This window comes from Neophocaena asiaeorientalis, unplaced genomic scaffold (assembly GCF_003031525.2).
Source record: "Neophocaena asiaeorientalis asiaeorientalis breed wild unplaced genomic scaffold, Neophocaena_asiaeorientalis_V1.1 scaffold265, whole genome shotgun sequence".
Taxonomy (NCBI): domain Eukaryota; kingdom Metazoa; phylum Chordata; class Mammalia; order Artiodactyla; family Phocoenidae; genus Neophocaena; species Neophocaena asiaeorientalis.
In genome coordinates, this window is record NW_020172172.1 from 3,054,519 (window position 1) to 3,068,340 (window position 13,822).

General features: G+C 38.1%; 1 protein-coding gene across 4 annotated transcripts in view; it reads right to left on the reverse strand.

The window, feature by feature from the left end:
• Positions 1-13,822, reverse strand: part of SNRK (SNF related kinase) — a 131,925-nt gene that overhangs the window by 39,146 nt on the left and 78,957 nt on the right. For 3 of the 4 annotated variants that reach the window (XM_024756091.1, XM_024756084.1, XM_024756075.1), the window contains 3 exons: positions 9,159-9,220; positions 5,642-5,761; positions 5,073-5,546 (listed from right to left, as the gene is read on the reverse strand). In XM_024756091.1, coding sequence (XP_024611859.1) covers positions 5,073-5,546; positions 5,642-5,714 — 547 coding nt within the window. In that variant the 5' untranslated portion in view covers positions 5,715-5,761; positions 9,159-9,220. Of the gene's footprint in view, positions 1-5,072; positions 5,762-9,158; positions 9,221-13,822 lie in introns of all 4 variants that reach the window. The other variant, XM_024756069.1, reaches the window with a different exon arrangement.

Here is a 13,822-nt window from a genome sequence, read left to right on the forward strand (position 1 = left end):
AGTAGAAAGACATAAAATAAACAATTGCAGGCTTTTACAACAACTGAAAAGTTCTGTCCACGATCTAAGAAAGTTTTCCCATTTTAGAGTTTCTATAATGAAGAAACCTTTAAAGCATACTTTAGTTTTGTTTTTTAAAGCAGAGTAAGGTCTTTTCCAATACCTCTTTGAAAAAAAGAAACCCTCATCTGCCCAGAAATTCACCTGGAGGCTTACTACAAGGGCCCCCTACAGGGCCAGCAGCAAGGTCCCCAACAGTTTCAGCAGAGCCTGAGCTCTCCACAGCAACATCATGACGTGTGCACGACTCCAGCAGGGACAGGTCCATCCCCTGCCTGAACTTCCATCATCTAAACTGATGTAATTAGCAGTTGACAATGGGTTTTCCACCCTGTACACTGCTGCACTGCAATCTCTACCACAGGAATTCCAAAGACTGTGATGAGATTCCAGGATTTTTCACAGAGATCATTTTCTATCTTTCCTTTCTAACTAGGTGAAGTCAACTTAATATACATTCTTGAAAGCCAACAGAGGCAACTGGAATCAACAGCTCACTGAGCAAGATCTAGCTCTCCTTCTCCCCCCCAAATCCCTAGATCTGATCGCAAAGGTAGATGGCACATGGGATCAGACTGAAAGAGGAAACCAGCTGGTAGGAGCGTCTGTGGTGCTCCTTTCTAGAAGACACAGTCTGGAAACAGGAAGAAACTGCACCAAGACAACCATCAGAAGGATGAATCGATTTCTCTCACCCCATAACTCACCAAGCATGAACAAGCAGGTATTTGTTCTCGGTGGGAGGAGTGAATGTGGGCACCAGGGGCAGAGGTGTACTGACAGTCTGTCAAAAGTAAGACCAGACACCAGGCCACACACTGCTCCTCTCCCACATACACTGGAGGCTACCCAGACATTATATTCACAGACAGACTATTAGGGAATCTCAAAAAAAGAGATAAACACGCAACTAACAATCCCCAAGCACCTAAGAAACATGGGCAGCATGAGAGAGGAACCAAGTGCATCAAACAGAAGAATTAATACCCAAGAAAAATCATTTAATGGAGCATTTCCAGAAGTGTGAAGCTAGGCTTCACAGGATAAATGAAATGTATAGCCCAACAAAGAAAATAAAATTAAATTCACATCAGACTTCACCCTGGCAACTTTAGAAGCAAAAGGTGACAGGAAAATATCTTCAAAGTTGGGAAGAAAATGACTCTCAATATGTATGTCTATACGCAGCCAAAGTACAATTCAAATGTGATGACATTTTTAGACAAAGACTTGACAAACTTCTCACAAATCATCTCTAAAGAATTACAAACAAAACAAAAATAATCTAAGTGAAAGACAGAAAGGTGAAGACTCAGTGGTAAACCAAGAAATCTGTAAAATTAAGTCCAAAATTAAATATTTTTATAAATAAATAAAAGCAAATAAAAAGTCTTTTACTCAAAGGAAAGTGAAAGCAAACTATAGTTGTCTGTATGGTAGAGGGAATGATACAAATATCAATTAACTCCAGACATTAAGAGTAGACACTAATACAAAGAAACGGATTGCACATCCTGCAAACCACTGAAGGAGGAGCAAAGAAAACTTGAATAACCCAACAAAATATGGAAAAAGGTAATAATAAGGCAAATGAAAAACACAAAATAAGACAGCACAAGTAAGTCCAAACATTCCAGTCAAAACAAATATGAATGGATTAAATTCACCTATTAAAAGTCCGACTCACAGATTACAGACACAAAATCCAGCTACATATTATTTAAGAAAGATAAATCTAAAACAAAATGACGAGTAGGATCGAAGGCAATAAGCAAATAAGTGCAGTTTCACATTGCTAAAAGCTATAGCCCACCATGTAAAATAAATTACATAAACTTTTATATACATAACACAGCTTGAAAATAACATGTACTAAGCAAAAACTGACTAAAATACAAATTTCGCAGATAAAAGTAGGAGACTAGCATAATTCTCTCGAAAATAACAGATTAGAATAAAAACATAATGACACAAAGGAACAAATTACATAATTAACAATCTTAATTATGTATAAAAATTCTGTACATACCAAAAATTTTAATCATACAGGGAATAATAACCAAAAATTACTATGTATTAAACCACACAGAAAATCTAAAAATATTCCCAAAGTAGAAACCAATCAGGCATATCTATTGACTGTAATGTACTAAAATTAGAAGTTAAAACCAAATGGTTAAAAGGAAAAATAAATGTATCCACTCTGAATTTTTAAAAAACAAAAAAACTAAACAAGAAACAAAGCAGAGGGCTTCCCTTGTGGCGCAGTGGTTGAGAGTCCGCCTGCTGATGCAGGGGACACGAGTTCGTGCCCGGTCTGGGAAGATCCCACATGCCGCGGAGCGGCTGGGCCCGTGAGCCATGGCCGCTGAGCCTGTGCGTCCGGAGCCTGTGCTCCGCAATGGGAAAGGCCACAACAGTGAGAGGCCCGCGTACCGCAAAAAAAAAAAAAGCAGAGAAGATAAAGTTTAGCAATGAACAACAATGACTGCAGAGTGAAACCCCTGGGATGTTACCAGAGATGGAGGGAGAAGGCAACATACAGCCTTAGATGTAAATATTTTGTTAGAAATCAGGACAATAAGGGAAAACAGCTTTCAATTCAAGATGCTAAAAAAGAAAAAAGAAAACTCAAAGGTCCTAGAAAGAATTAATAAAAATAAAAGAAAAAGTAATGATATAGAAAACAAACAGTATAGTTAAATAAAATCAAAATCTGACTCTTTGAAAATAATAATAAAATACACAATTTCTGAACTAAGTTTCAATGTTGAGGACCAGTGTACTCCAAAAAAAAACTTACCTATAAAATTGAACCAAAGTTGTTTTATTTAGTAACATCTGATAATTTAATGAAATGACAGATTCTAATATTTATTCCCAACTAATTTTGCTAAATATCTGTGAAAAATCACTGATTTTGGCATAATCAACTAATACTACATTAACAGAGAGATAACTTTCCATTTGTTTTTTAAAGCAATTCTGTAGTAAACTCAATCACACAATTACACAAAATGTATGGATATAAATACAAATAAAGAAAATGAACTCCACCCAATTCTACTCTACCAACATAAGTTAACCATTTATCAGACTGGTGATTATCCTTCTAAACGATTTTCTTTTCCTTTTTAAAAACTTGTTTAAAGTTCTATTATGCAATATTTATGATATAAGGGGAGAAAAAAAGAATATTACAATGAACATCTGCATATTCACTACTCAACTTAGGAAATAAACATCGCCAATACAGACACCCTCTAGATATGCCTGCCCCTTAGAAGTAACTATTTTCATCTCATTGTGTTCTTCATACTTTACTGCATGTGCATGGACCCCTAAACAATATATCATACTGCTCTGTAGGTTTTAAACTTTCATATAAACGTTATAATGCTGTATGTATTCCGCACTCATTTTTTCACTTAAACAAGTTTGTGAACTCCAGCCATGCTGACATAGTTTATTAATTTTCACCAAGCTATAGTTTCACCACATGAATCACGAACAATTTATTCTCCTGCTGATGAATAGTCAACGCTGCTAAAAACATTCTTTGAAAATCTCTTGCGTACACAGGAAGCAGAACTGCTGGGTCTCAGGATGTGTACATCTTTAACTTTACCAGGTATTGACAAACTGTCATCTACAAAGTACAAGAGGTCCTGATGTTCTATAGTCTTAACTACACTTGGTTTTGTCGGACTCTGGTTTTTCTCAATGTGAAAAGTAAGAAAATATCTTATTGTGGTTTTAATTTGCCTTTCCCTGATAATTAGTGAGGTTGGACATCCTTTTCACGTTGAGACATTTATGTTTCCTCTTCTGCATATTCTGGGCCTCATTTTCAGATTAGAGCCTCTCCACTAATCAAAAATCTCTGCCTCAAATATTCTAATGAAAGACTTTAGTGAAGCCTGGTTATCTGTAGTGTGCAGAAACCATTTTTAACCCTTTCTTTTCCAGAACACATAGTCTAACATGAAAAACAATGTCTTGGTGTACAGAGTATTCAGTGTAAGAGCAGCACTCTTCAATGTGTGTCTTTAATCTTCTATAACCTGCATTTTAAATGATCAGAATGCAGACGGAAGGCTCATATCTATGAAGTCTGATATCATGTGCATGTAATATTAGGGCACATTTTTCCAAGACTAAACCTAAAATTTTAAAAGCTGACCACACCTTCTGATTAACAAATCCTTAAAAATTGCAAGTAAATTCCTAAATGACCTTCAAAACAGATATGAACCCAAGGGGACAAAGCTGACACAAACTGAAAACCAATAAACCCTTCTACCACAACTAAATAACTCACGACAAGTGAGCGAGAGCGTGAAAATGTGCTGGAGTGAAGGGAGAGGGTCGGTGGGAATGCCAAATGCTACCACTATTCTGGAATCCACCACACAGCAGGCACTCTGTATATCAATTTCCTATTCTGTACAACGAGAGGGACAATAACCACCACACAGTCACTGTGAAAAGTAAACAAGATAACATACGATACCTGTATCTGATCTAATTCTATTTTATGGATGAGGGAAGGAAGCAGAGAGAGGTCAAGTACACTGTTCAAGGTCACAATAAATGATTCCAATGCCCCAGTCCTCCACACTGCACTGTCATAGTCACAGTACCTGTCTAATATGGGTCTCATGACTGTTAAAAAGTATTCACAGGAAGGAGATGACTAGAAGTATCTCAGAAGATAGGAAAAGTACTCAGACCTTAAAAAAAATTCAAACGGGCAGATGAGAGGTTACCTTAGCAACTTACTCATTTTCCTTTGTGCTGACAAATATACTTTAGACATTAGCCATCCAAAAGGTAAAATAAACTCATTGCCAGCTTTAGAGAAACATGGCATTCGTGAAACCCAATCTGTTAACTAAGACCATTTAACAGAAATTCTCTTAGCAATTATTTTGATACCAACAACAACAGATTTGACCAACTACACTCTAGCCAGGAGAATTCAAGAGGGCAGATACTGGAAGGTTACCTACCTACTGCAGGTGCGTCATACTCATCACCAAGCAGAATTTCTGGTGCAGAATATGCAAGAGATCCACAGCTCGTAGTGAGCTTCTTCCCTGGTTGAAACTTGTTGCTGAAACCAAAGTCTGTCAACTTTACAAGACCCTGTTTTTCAAAGAAGACCACGTTCTCGGGTTTTAAGTCTCTGTGAACCACATGGAGTTTATGGCAATAAGATATGGCATGAACTATCTGAGCAAAGTATTTCTTGGCCAAGTCTTCATTAAGTCCCTCCTCGTGCTTCATTATGTAATCGAACATGTCTCCTCCATCCCCAAGTTCTAGAATAAGATATAGTTTGGTCTGGGTGTCAATGACTTCGTAAAGGCGTACAATGTTGGGATGCTGCACTAGTTTCATGCATCTCACTTCTTGGAAAAGATGACCAGTGGCTAGACTGTCCAATTTTGTCTTGTCAATAACTTTTACTGCCACTTTTTCACCTGTAAAGACATGCCTGGCAAGTTTAACCACTGCAAAATGACCTCGACCCAAGGTTTTATCCAGATCATACAATCCAGCAATCTTCCCATCATACCCTCGCTTGAATCCTGCCATGCTGGTCCAACGGAAGAAAAAATATTTAGACGGTTTAAAATGGATCTTCTCATATATCTGGTGAAAATAAGGAATTCATTTTCAATGTCGCCATGGACATCTACAAAAATAAGAGAAATAAAATTAAGTTTTCTGTGACTTTTCCTTTTATAGCTTCATTTTTCTTTAAATTTTAAGAGAAGCTTGAAATAAATATACTGAGACATAAAATGAGTCAGGGGCATTTATAACAACCTATTTACATATTTAGGATTTACTTTATAAAGGATGATAATTTAAATACCATTTCATCTTGCAAACTGATAAAAAGTTAGTTTGTTGAAACAATTTTTTGGTGATGTCAGAAATAAGAAAACTGGCAAGTTTGTTAAGATGTGTTTTGGAAGAATATTTTCCAAAAGTAATTTCTATTACTGTCTTAAAAAAGAAGTCAGGGATTGACAAGAAAGGGAAAACACAAAGAATATACACTTGGACAGAAACCAACAACTTTTTCCTATTATTCCAAATTAGCACTATTTCCTTTAAAATCTCTTCAATAAAGGCTTCTCTAACTCTCCCAGGTGGTATTACCTTGCCTTCTCTTCTCTGCATCTCCAAAGCACCATGGGACACCTCCATCCCAGGAGGTCTTATTCTATAGGTTTTTGTATACACCACCTTCATACTGAGACTGCAAGGTTCCTGAGGGGTCTATGGTTCTATCAATATTTTTTACTTCTACCCTCCCCTAATGCCTAGAACAGTGTTTTACATACAGCAGGTAATTAAAATTTTGTTAAATTTTGAAATGCAACTTTTTTTCAAAATGTTTACAAGGCAATGGTTTGCTCTTGCATCACTAGTGCCTCGAACAGTAAGTGGCACACAGTAGGTGCTTATTATTTGCTGACTGACTGATACTCACTCTTCGTGCTTATCAGTTATGCTTATCTTTATTACGGTTTTCCAACTCTCAAACAAAACCTACTGTGATCTGCTTACATTTCAAGAACAGACAAGCATGCATTTAAACCATTTAACTGTTAAAGACCATTTGGCTTTAAAGACCTCATTTCATATGGAATTTAAAATTCTCATCCTTTATAGTGTAAACCTTAAAATATAGAAATAGGTTCTTATGAATGACCCTGACTCAGAAAAAATTTTAAATGTATATAATTATACAAATTAATACATCACTTTAAATCTCACAGACTGAACTCCCACTATTATTTTTTCTAACCAAAACTTAATAGAATTAAATAACAAAATCCAATGAAAAATACAGCCATCTCCCAAGACTAGTTCTTTCCTATTAGTGTACATTCATCCCTTCAGTGAAGCCTTTTCTAATGCTCCTAGTATACACTTTCACATTTTCAGTTGCTTTTTGTTAAGAACAGTACTTACAGCATTTACTCTACTTTGGTGAAAATATCCCAAAAAACTAAATTGTTCATAAAATAAGGTAGTTTTTCTTTTTAAGCACTAGCATTAAATATCTTTAAATCTCATTTTCGCTTAAAAGAACAGAAGAAAAGCTAACATTTACTGAAGACCTACTACATGCATTTGTACAAAATGAATCAAATTGGATTGTGTCATTGGATCTTAACAATCCTAAGATTGTTAAGTATTATTTCCATTTTATAGCCAAAAAACACTTGTGTTCCAGGTACATGTTAAAGCTACGGTTCAAACTAAATTCTTATTTCAAAGCATACACCTCTTATAAACATTTGGCCACTCTTAACAATATTATATTTAGGATAATAATATCTTAAGAGTTAAAATACTATAAAAGAGGCATAGTCATTCTCCCATGCAAACTGAAATGATCTGAATCACATATCTGGGGCCCCCTCAAGCTTTTCTGTAGTTGTAAATAACCCTCAGAGTAATTCTGAGTGATTTGTTTTTTTAATTGTAAATTGCCCTCAGAGACAGGATTACTAGTCTCATTTTGAGGCACAAAAATAATGAGTAACTTGGCCTAGGCTATAGGGCCAGTGTGTAAAAGAGGTGGGATTTGAACCCAAGGCTATCTTGACACCAAAATCTGTGCTTTTAACCACTATGCTACACTGTTTCTGCATTAATTTCAGAAACAAAATCCTATTTCTATTAAGATTTTTTAAAATAAGAAACCCATACTATCTATGTACAGGGGCTGGAGAAAAAGCAAATTTCTTCTATACTATGTATTACCCTTGTCATCTGAGCTAATAATTTTTATAAGATTAACAGGAAAATCCAAGTGGAAAAGTCTTGCTTTATTTGGACAGTAGTTCCCCAAAAGAAAGTTTAATTCAGGCATGTCTAATTTTCAAATATAGAAACTCTAAGCTAACTCCAGAGGGCAGAAAACTATCTTTAAATCTTTAACTTCAATTAATTATAATGGCGGTAATTACTCTTAAAATTCTACCCAAGTCTATGTTTCTATTGTATGAGTTTGCAAATGCAACTTTCGCTTTCAAAGCAAACTTCTTCAGGCTGCCCCCAAATTACCTAATATTTTTTTTCATCTATCACTTTAGTTTAGATGTATTCTACAGTGGCATATAAATCAGACTTTACAAGTAAATCTGAGAATCTGAGTTTGTCTGAATTTTAACTTAATTCATGTTTTTTACAGATTTTTTTTATTACAAAAGTAATAAATGAATATACAGATGAGGGAAAAAGTCTTTTTTCAGGGTCTTAAACACCCAGAGATAATCACTATTCACACACTGTCATTTCTCTTCCTAGTACTGTGTTAGCAAAAAGGCACAATGAAATAATTTTTAATCTACTAGCAAGTTCATAGGGAAGAATCTTATAGGGTCCTTTTTTAAAATTTTATTAATTTATTTTTGGCTGAGTTGGGTCTTCGTTGCTGCACGCAGGCTTTCTCTAGTTGCAGCGAGCAGGGGCTACTCTTCGTTGCGGTGTGCAGGCTTCTCATTGCGGTGGCTTCTCTTGTTGCAGAGCACGGGCTCTAGGCGTGTGGGCTTCAGTAGTTGCGGGACGTGGGCTCAGTAGTTGTGGCCCACGGGCTTAGTTGCTCCGCGGCATGTGGGATCTTCCCAGACCAGGGCTTGAACCCGTGTCCCCTGCACTGGCAGGCGGATTCTTAACCACTGCACCACCAGGGAAGCCCTAGGGTCTCTTCTTAATGACAGACTACCCTGTAATGAAATGATGCTCTCACTGTCAAAGAATTTACTTTTTTTTGGTACTTTTCTGGGTACACATATCCCTTGCTCATTGCCTATGAAACTACAATTGTATACCTCAAAACAGGAAGTTACGTATAACTGAAAGTTGGGAGGAAAAATATCCTTGTTATTGAACATCTTTTTGAATACACTGTTTAACCCTCCTATCGAGTTAGCATAGGAAACAATTAAATCATTTTTTGATCTTGGAGGATCTTGCAGTGCCTGAAAATCATTCTGAACACCAATGGAAAATGTTAAGATGTGGCTTATATAAAGCAAAGGTGACTCTGCACCAGCTCCAAGACATACCCTGCCAACTGCATACTGAATAATCCTTGTTATTACTGTGTTTCGTTAGGTGCTTCTTTCTCCTAAAAGAAAACACAAAAAAGATTTTAGTTTAGTTCTACTTAACTTTGCTTAAAGTTAAAATATAAACCCTCAGGCTGGATCCAGACGAACATATAAAAATGGTAAATTTGTCTTCCGTGACCCAGTCTCCCATTTTCTTTCTCTCCTTTATGAATTGCAACCCGTTCAAGGAATCTTTAATCAACAGGAATGTCACGGTGAACAGATACATGGAGACTCGTCCAGGTAGGCAGGTCAGAAGGATTACTGCACTGGAAGAAGGAGGAAATTATAACGAACAACAGTAAAGTCACCATTTTTAAATGCCTCTTGGGTAACGAGCACGAATCCGCATTGCACCGAATCCTCACTGCACCGAATCCTCACTAGGAGCCTGCAAGGTAGGTACAAGGAGGCTCAACCTGCCCTGTAAGCAGCAGTCTGCAGCTCCAAGCCTGCTCAGCCTGGCTTGGGAGCCCCACTTGCCTGCAGGATGCCCTCTGGCCTCATGAAACCCCCACTCCAACAGCCAAGGAGGGCAACCTTCCCAACACACCATCCTCTAGCAGGGCAGCAGAAATCAACACCAGCACCAGAGAACACACAACACCTTTGCACGGAGGCTTTCCATCTGATAGTAAAAAAGAAACTTTATGAACAAAGAGAACGTGAGAGGATCACTGATATCTAAGTTCACGGCACAGTGAGGGAATACTGACTGACTGAGGCAGCCTTGCAGGCCTTTCCTCAACGCTGAAATATCAAATAAAGTTCCAAACATTCAAACTACGCCAAGGCACTTTACACAATACACTACACAGGTGAGTTCGTCCAGGTAAGCATTAAACTCAAGCTCACAGGAGCTTGGGGAAAAGGGAGTACAAAGAGGTGGGGGAAAGCAGGAAAGGTAAAAGAAAGAAGGAAAGGTGGATGTGAAACCAAGTTTATTTCTGGGAATGAGGGGATGAAGAGAGATGGAGACACTGCTACCACACAGACGAGGCCGGCAAAGCCATGGGCACAGGCTCACTTCTAATGAGACGTGAACCCTGGGATGCCTACCTGGTCCTTCAGCTCCAAGCGGGATACAGTAGCTCCTCCCATTACCCATGCCTGCTTCTCTTTTTCCAACAGCCAGTTTCACCCACAGTCTCTCTGGCCAAGCAGTGTGATGGTTCCGCATGGCTGAGGACTGGTTCTGAAGGCCAATGACTGGATGTGAATCCCAGCTCACCAGCCACAAGTCACTGGACCTGAGCAAAACCTGATCTCTCTGTACCATCAGTTTCCTCATTAGAAAATGTCAGTAGGAACAGCACCTCATAGATTGTGGTGAGGATTAAATGAATTAATAAAGGTAGAGATTAAAATAAAGCCTGGCACAGAGTCAGCATTCAGTAAATACTAGCTACCACCACCACTATTATGGTTATACTGATGGTAATCTCCCCATCCAAGCAGAAATTCTTTTAGTCTTCCACTCTACTTCAAGAGACTGAATTTACTGAGCTATCGTCTCTCTTCTGTTTTCAGAAATCTTCCACTGCTTAGTTTCCTAAAATGTATGAACTTGGAAATGGGTGCTGATAAAGAAACTAATCTCGTTGGGTATCAAAGTCTGATGATTTTTCAGTAAAGCATCCCACAAAAATCTAAGTATTTGCTTTTCAAACGATACTAAGATGACATTCTATCAAGTCTATCCTTTTAAAAAGGACTAAATATTCCTTTATATTCTTCCTATCAAAGTAACATATTCTAACAGAAAATATGGAAAATACAGAATAGGAAGTAGAGAGAATAAAGAGGCATCCACAGGCCTACCACACAAGATCAGCACTATTAATATTTTGGTGGTTTTTCTGCAAATGTTTATATACAGCTTCTTTATTTTGTTTTATAAAGGTGTGATCATTCTATATATCACTTTATATCTTGTATTCTGCTTTTTTCACTTGACCTATTATTTTCCTTTTAGTATTTCTGCTTCAATTATGAAAGAAACGTCTATACAGTGTAAGAAAAAAATACAATCAGAACATATATATTGGCAAAAAGAGAGGGAAGTTTTTTTAAATTATCCATCAGTCTATCCTCTGTGATTATCTCTGTTAACATTTCGGACACAGCCTTCCAAATTATTTTCTATGTATAATACGTGCCAGACACAAAGGTTTTAATAAAATGGGATCACACACACATAAATTGGAGGGGTGGGGGAAGCAGTGTAGCCATTTTCTAAGTACTTCTCTCCACAAAACAAGTAAAGCACCACAGATTAAAAACAGACAAACAAAAAACACCTATAATTTCATCTAGGATGACCTCTCTTCGGGTTTGAGTATATATTTTTTTACACCTATGCTTCTTTACAAAGCTAAGATATTGTATATGAAGTCTCATGACTACTTTTTCCTCTACTATAGGATGAACATTTTTGCATGCACTAAGTTCTTCTAAATCACTATTTTTAATGACTGCATAGCTAAGATGACATCTTTTAAACCAGCAAAAGCACTAAATTAGGCCATTCTAAAGCAGTCTTCTTATTCAGCATGTGCTCACACATGCATATAGCTAGGCAGGACCTAAATGAAACAGGCCATCCAGGAGAGGGTGTTTATAATATGGAAATCCATGTTTGAGAAACAAGTACTAGTATGTGTTGCAAGAACACACCGAAGTTCTCCCAGTTTACTAAAGAGAACAGAAGCAACTGAGGCGTGCGGGTGTGGCTGGAGAAGAGGAAGGAAGTGTGGGCGGCCCTACACACATTTTGCAAGCTGCTGAAAACAGTTGTAAAACCAGCCTCTGTTAAACCTACTGTCAAGTCGGAATTTACCCTGTTATTCTTGTCAAAATTCACTTCTGGCTTTTCACTGACATCTTCACCACTGCAGTGTGGTCTGTATATCAAACAAAGGTCTCCAACTCACACCTCTCCCTAGGAGAGGTGAGGAAGAGCACACTGAGCAAAGGTGGCTCCGTGTGGATACTCACTGTCAACCAATCCATGGCATGAGAAAGCCGGTCACACAAAAAGGGCCATGTGTAAAAATCAGGCTACTTCTATAGCCTCTCTACACTTCGGGATATTACAAATTCCCCCCCAAACCAGACCACGAATATTCAAATACACAAAAACCTCCCAAACAAATTACATGCTTGAAAAAGAGTATCTGTGCCAATACTCTCCCTCCAATACATACAGCTAAAAGATGAGTTTTTATAAAGCCACGCTAAAACTGCATTTAAGCTTCTTATACATGGAAATTAGCTGGTATCTTTTACAAACACCAAAAAAATGAACACTGTTACTCTTACTTAGGGGAAATATCGGACTAAACGTATGTTTAGAGAAAAGCCAACTTAAGTGAAGGAACTAACACACTCTCCATGAAAATTACTGCCCTGATCTAACTGCTAAAATTTCAAAGATACCTATAACAAAAATGGTATAGGCTGGAAAGAAGACAGTAGACTCAATCCTCCAGGAACATCAACAACCTCCAGATCAAGCTTATTTTTAAACACAACCCCAGTGGCAGTCACCACTGCTGCTCCTTTCATCCAAAGTAAACAACATTCCACATTTCTAGAACAGCACTCCTCCTCCTGGGTGTTAACAATATAAGCTATAAATCAAAGATGAAGAAACCAGGGAATTCCCTGGTGGTCCAGTGGTTAGGACTCTGCACTTCCACCGCAGGGGGCGCGGGTTTGATCCCTGGTCGCGGAACTAAGAACCCACATGCAGGGGGGCACAGCCAAAAAATAAATTAAAAAAAAAAAAAAAAAGAAGAAACCACAAACAGGTCAACACGTCCCAAGTTACGGAAGAATCCACAGTTCTTCACTGGATTGGCTGAATATTACTATGTGGGTATCAGGTAGTATCAGTCTGTAGCCACTGAATGGAATCAAGATGGAAACTACAAATTAGAAGATTTCAGTCAACCATTTATTGAGAAATGTCCCAATAGACAAAAATGTACCTCCAAATGTCTAATAAAGTCTTTTTCAAGGGAAGGTAACTGCCTATTGAAGTATTTTCTGCAAGTTTTCTTCGAGGTAGTCAATTTTAATGGACTCGGGGCCACTGAGGTAACCAGGAATGCCAGGCTGAAAAGCCTGCTCCAGTCTCTTGAGGCAGTGACTCGATTGCCAACACAGATCTATCACTTAAAGTGCTGGTTTAAGTAATCTTTATTTCCTCTAAGTAAACAAGCTATATTCCGGGACACATCAAGGAATTTTTGAATGAATTCAGGAGTCAGGCAATCCATTAACTGATGGAAAGCAGCAGTTAGTATTTGTAGAAAAAAAAATCCAAGCCACAAAACCTGGAGCAGCAGCACAGATAATAAGTTCAAATTCCTAAACAGAACTGCCTCTCATTAAAGTGACGAAAAATGTTAATAAGCAGGCTTCCCTGCTGGCGCGGTGGTTGAGAGTCCGCCTGCCGATGCAGGGGAGTGGGTTCGTGCCCCGGTCCGGGAAGATCCCACATGCCGCGGAGTGGCTGGGCCCATGAGCCATGGCCGCTGAGCCTGCGTGTCTGGAGCCTGTGCTCCGCAATGGGACAGGCCACAACAGTGAGAGGCCCGCGTACCACAAAAAAA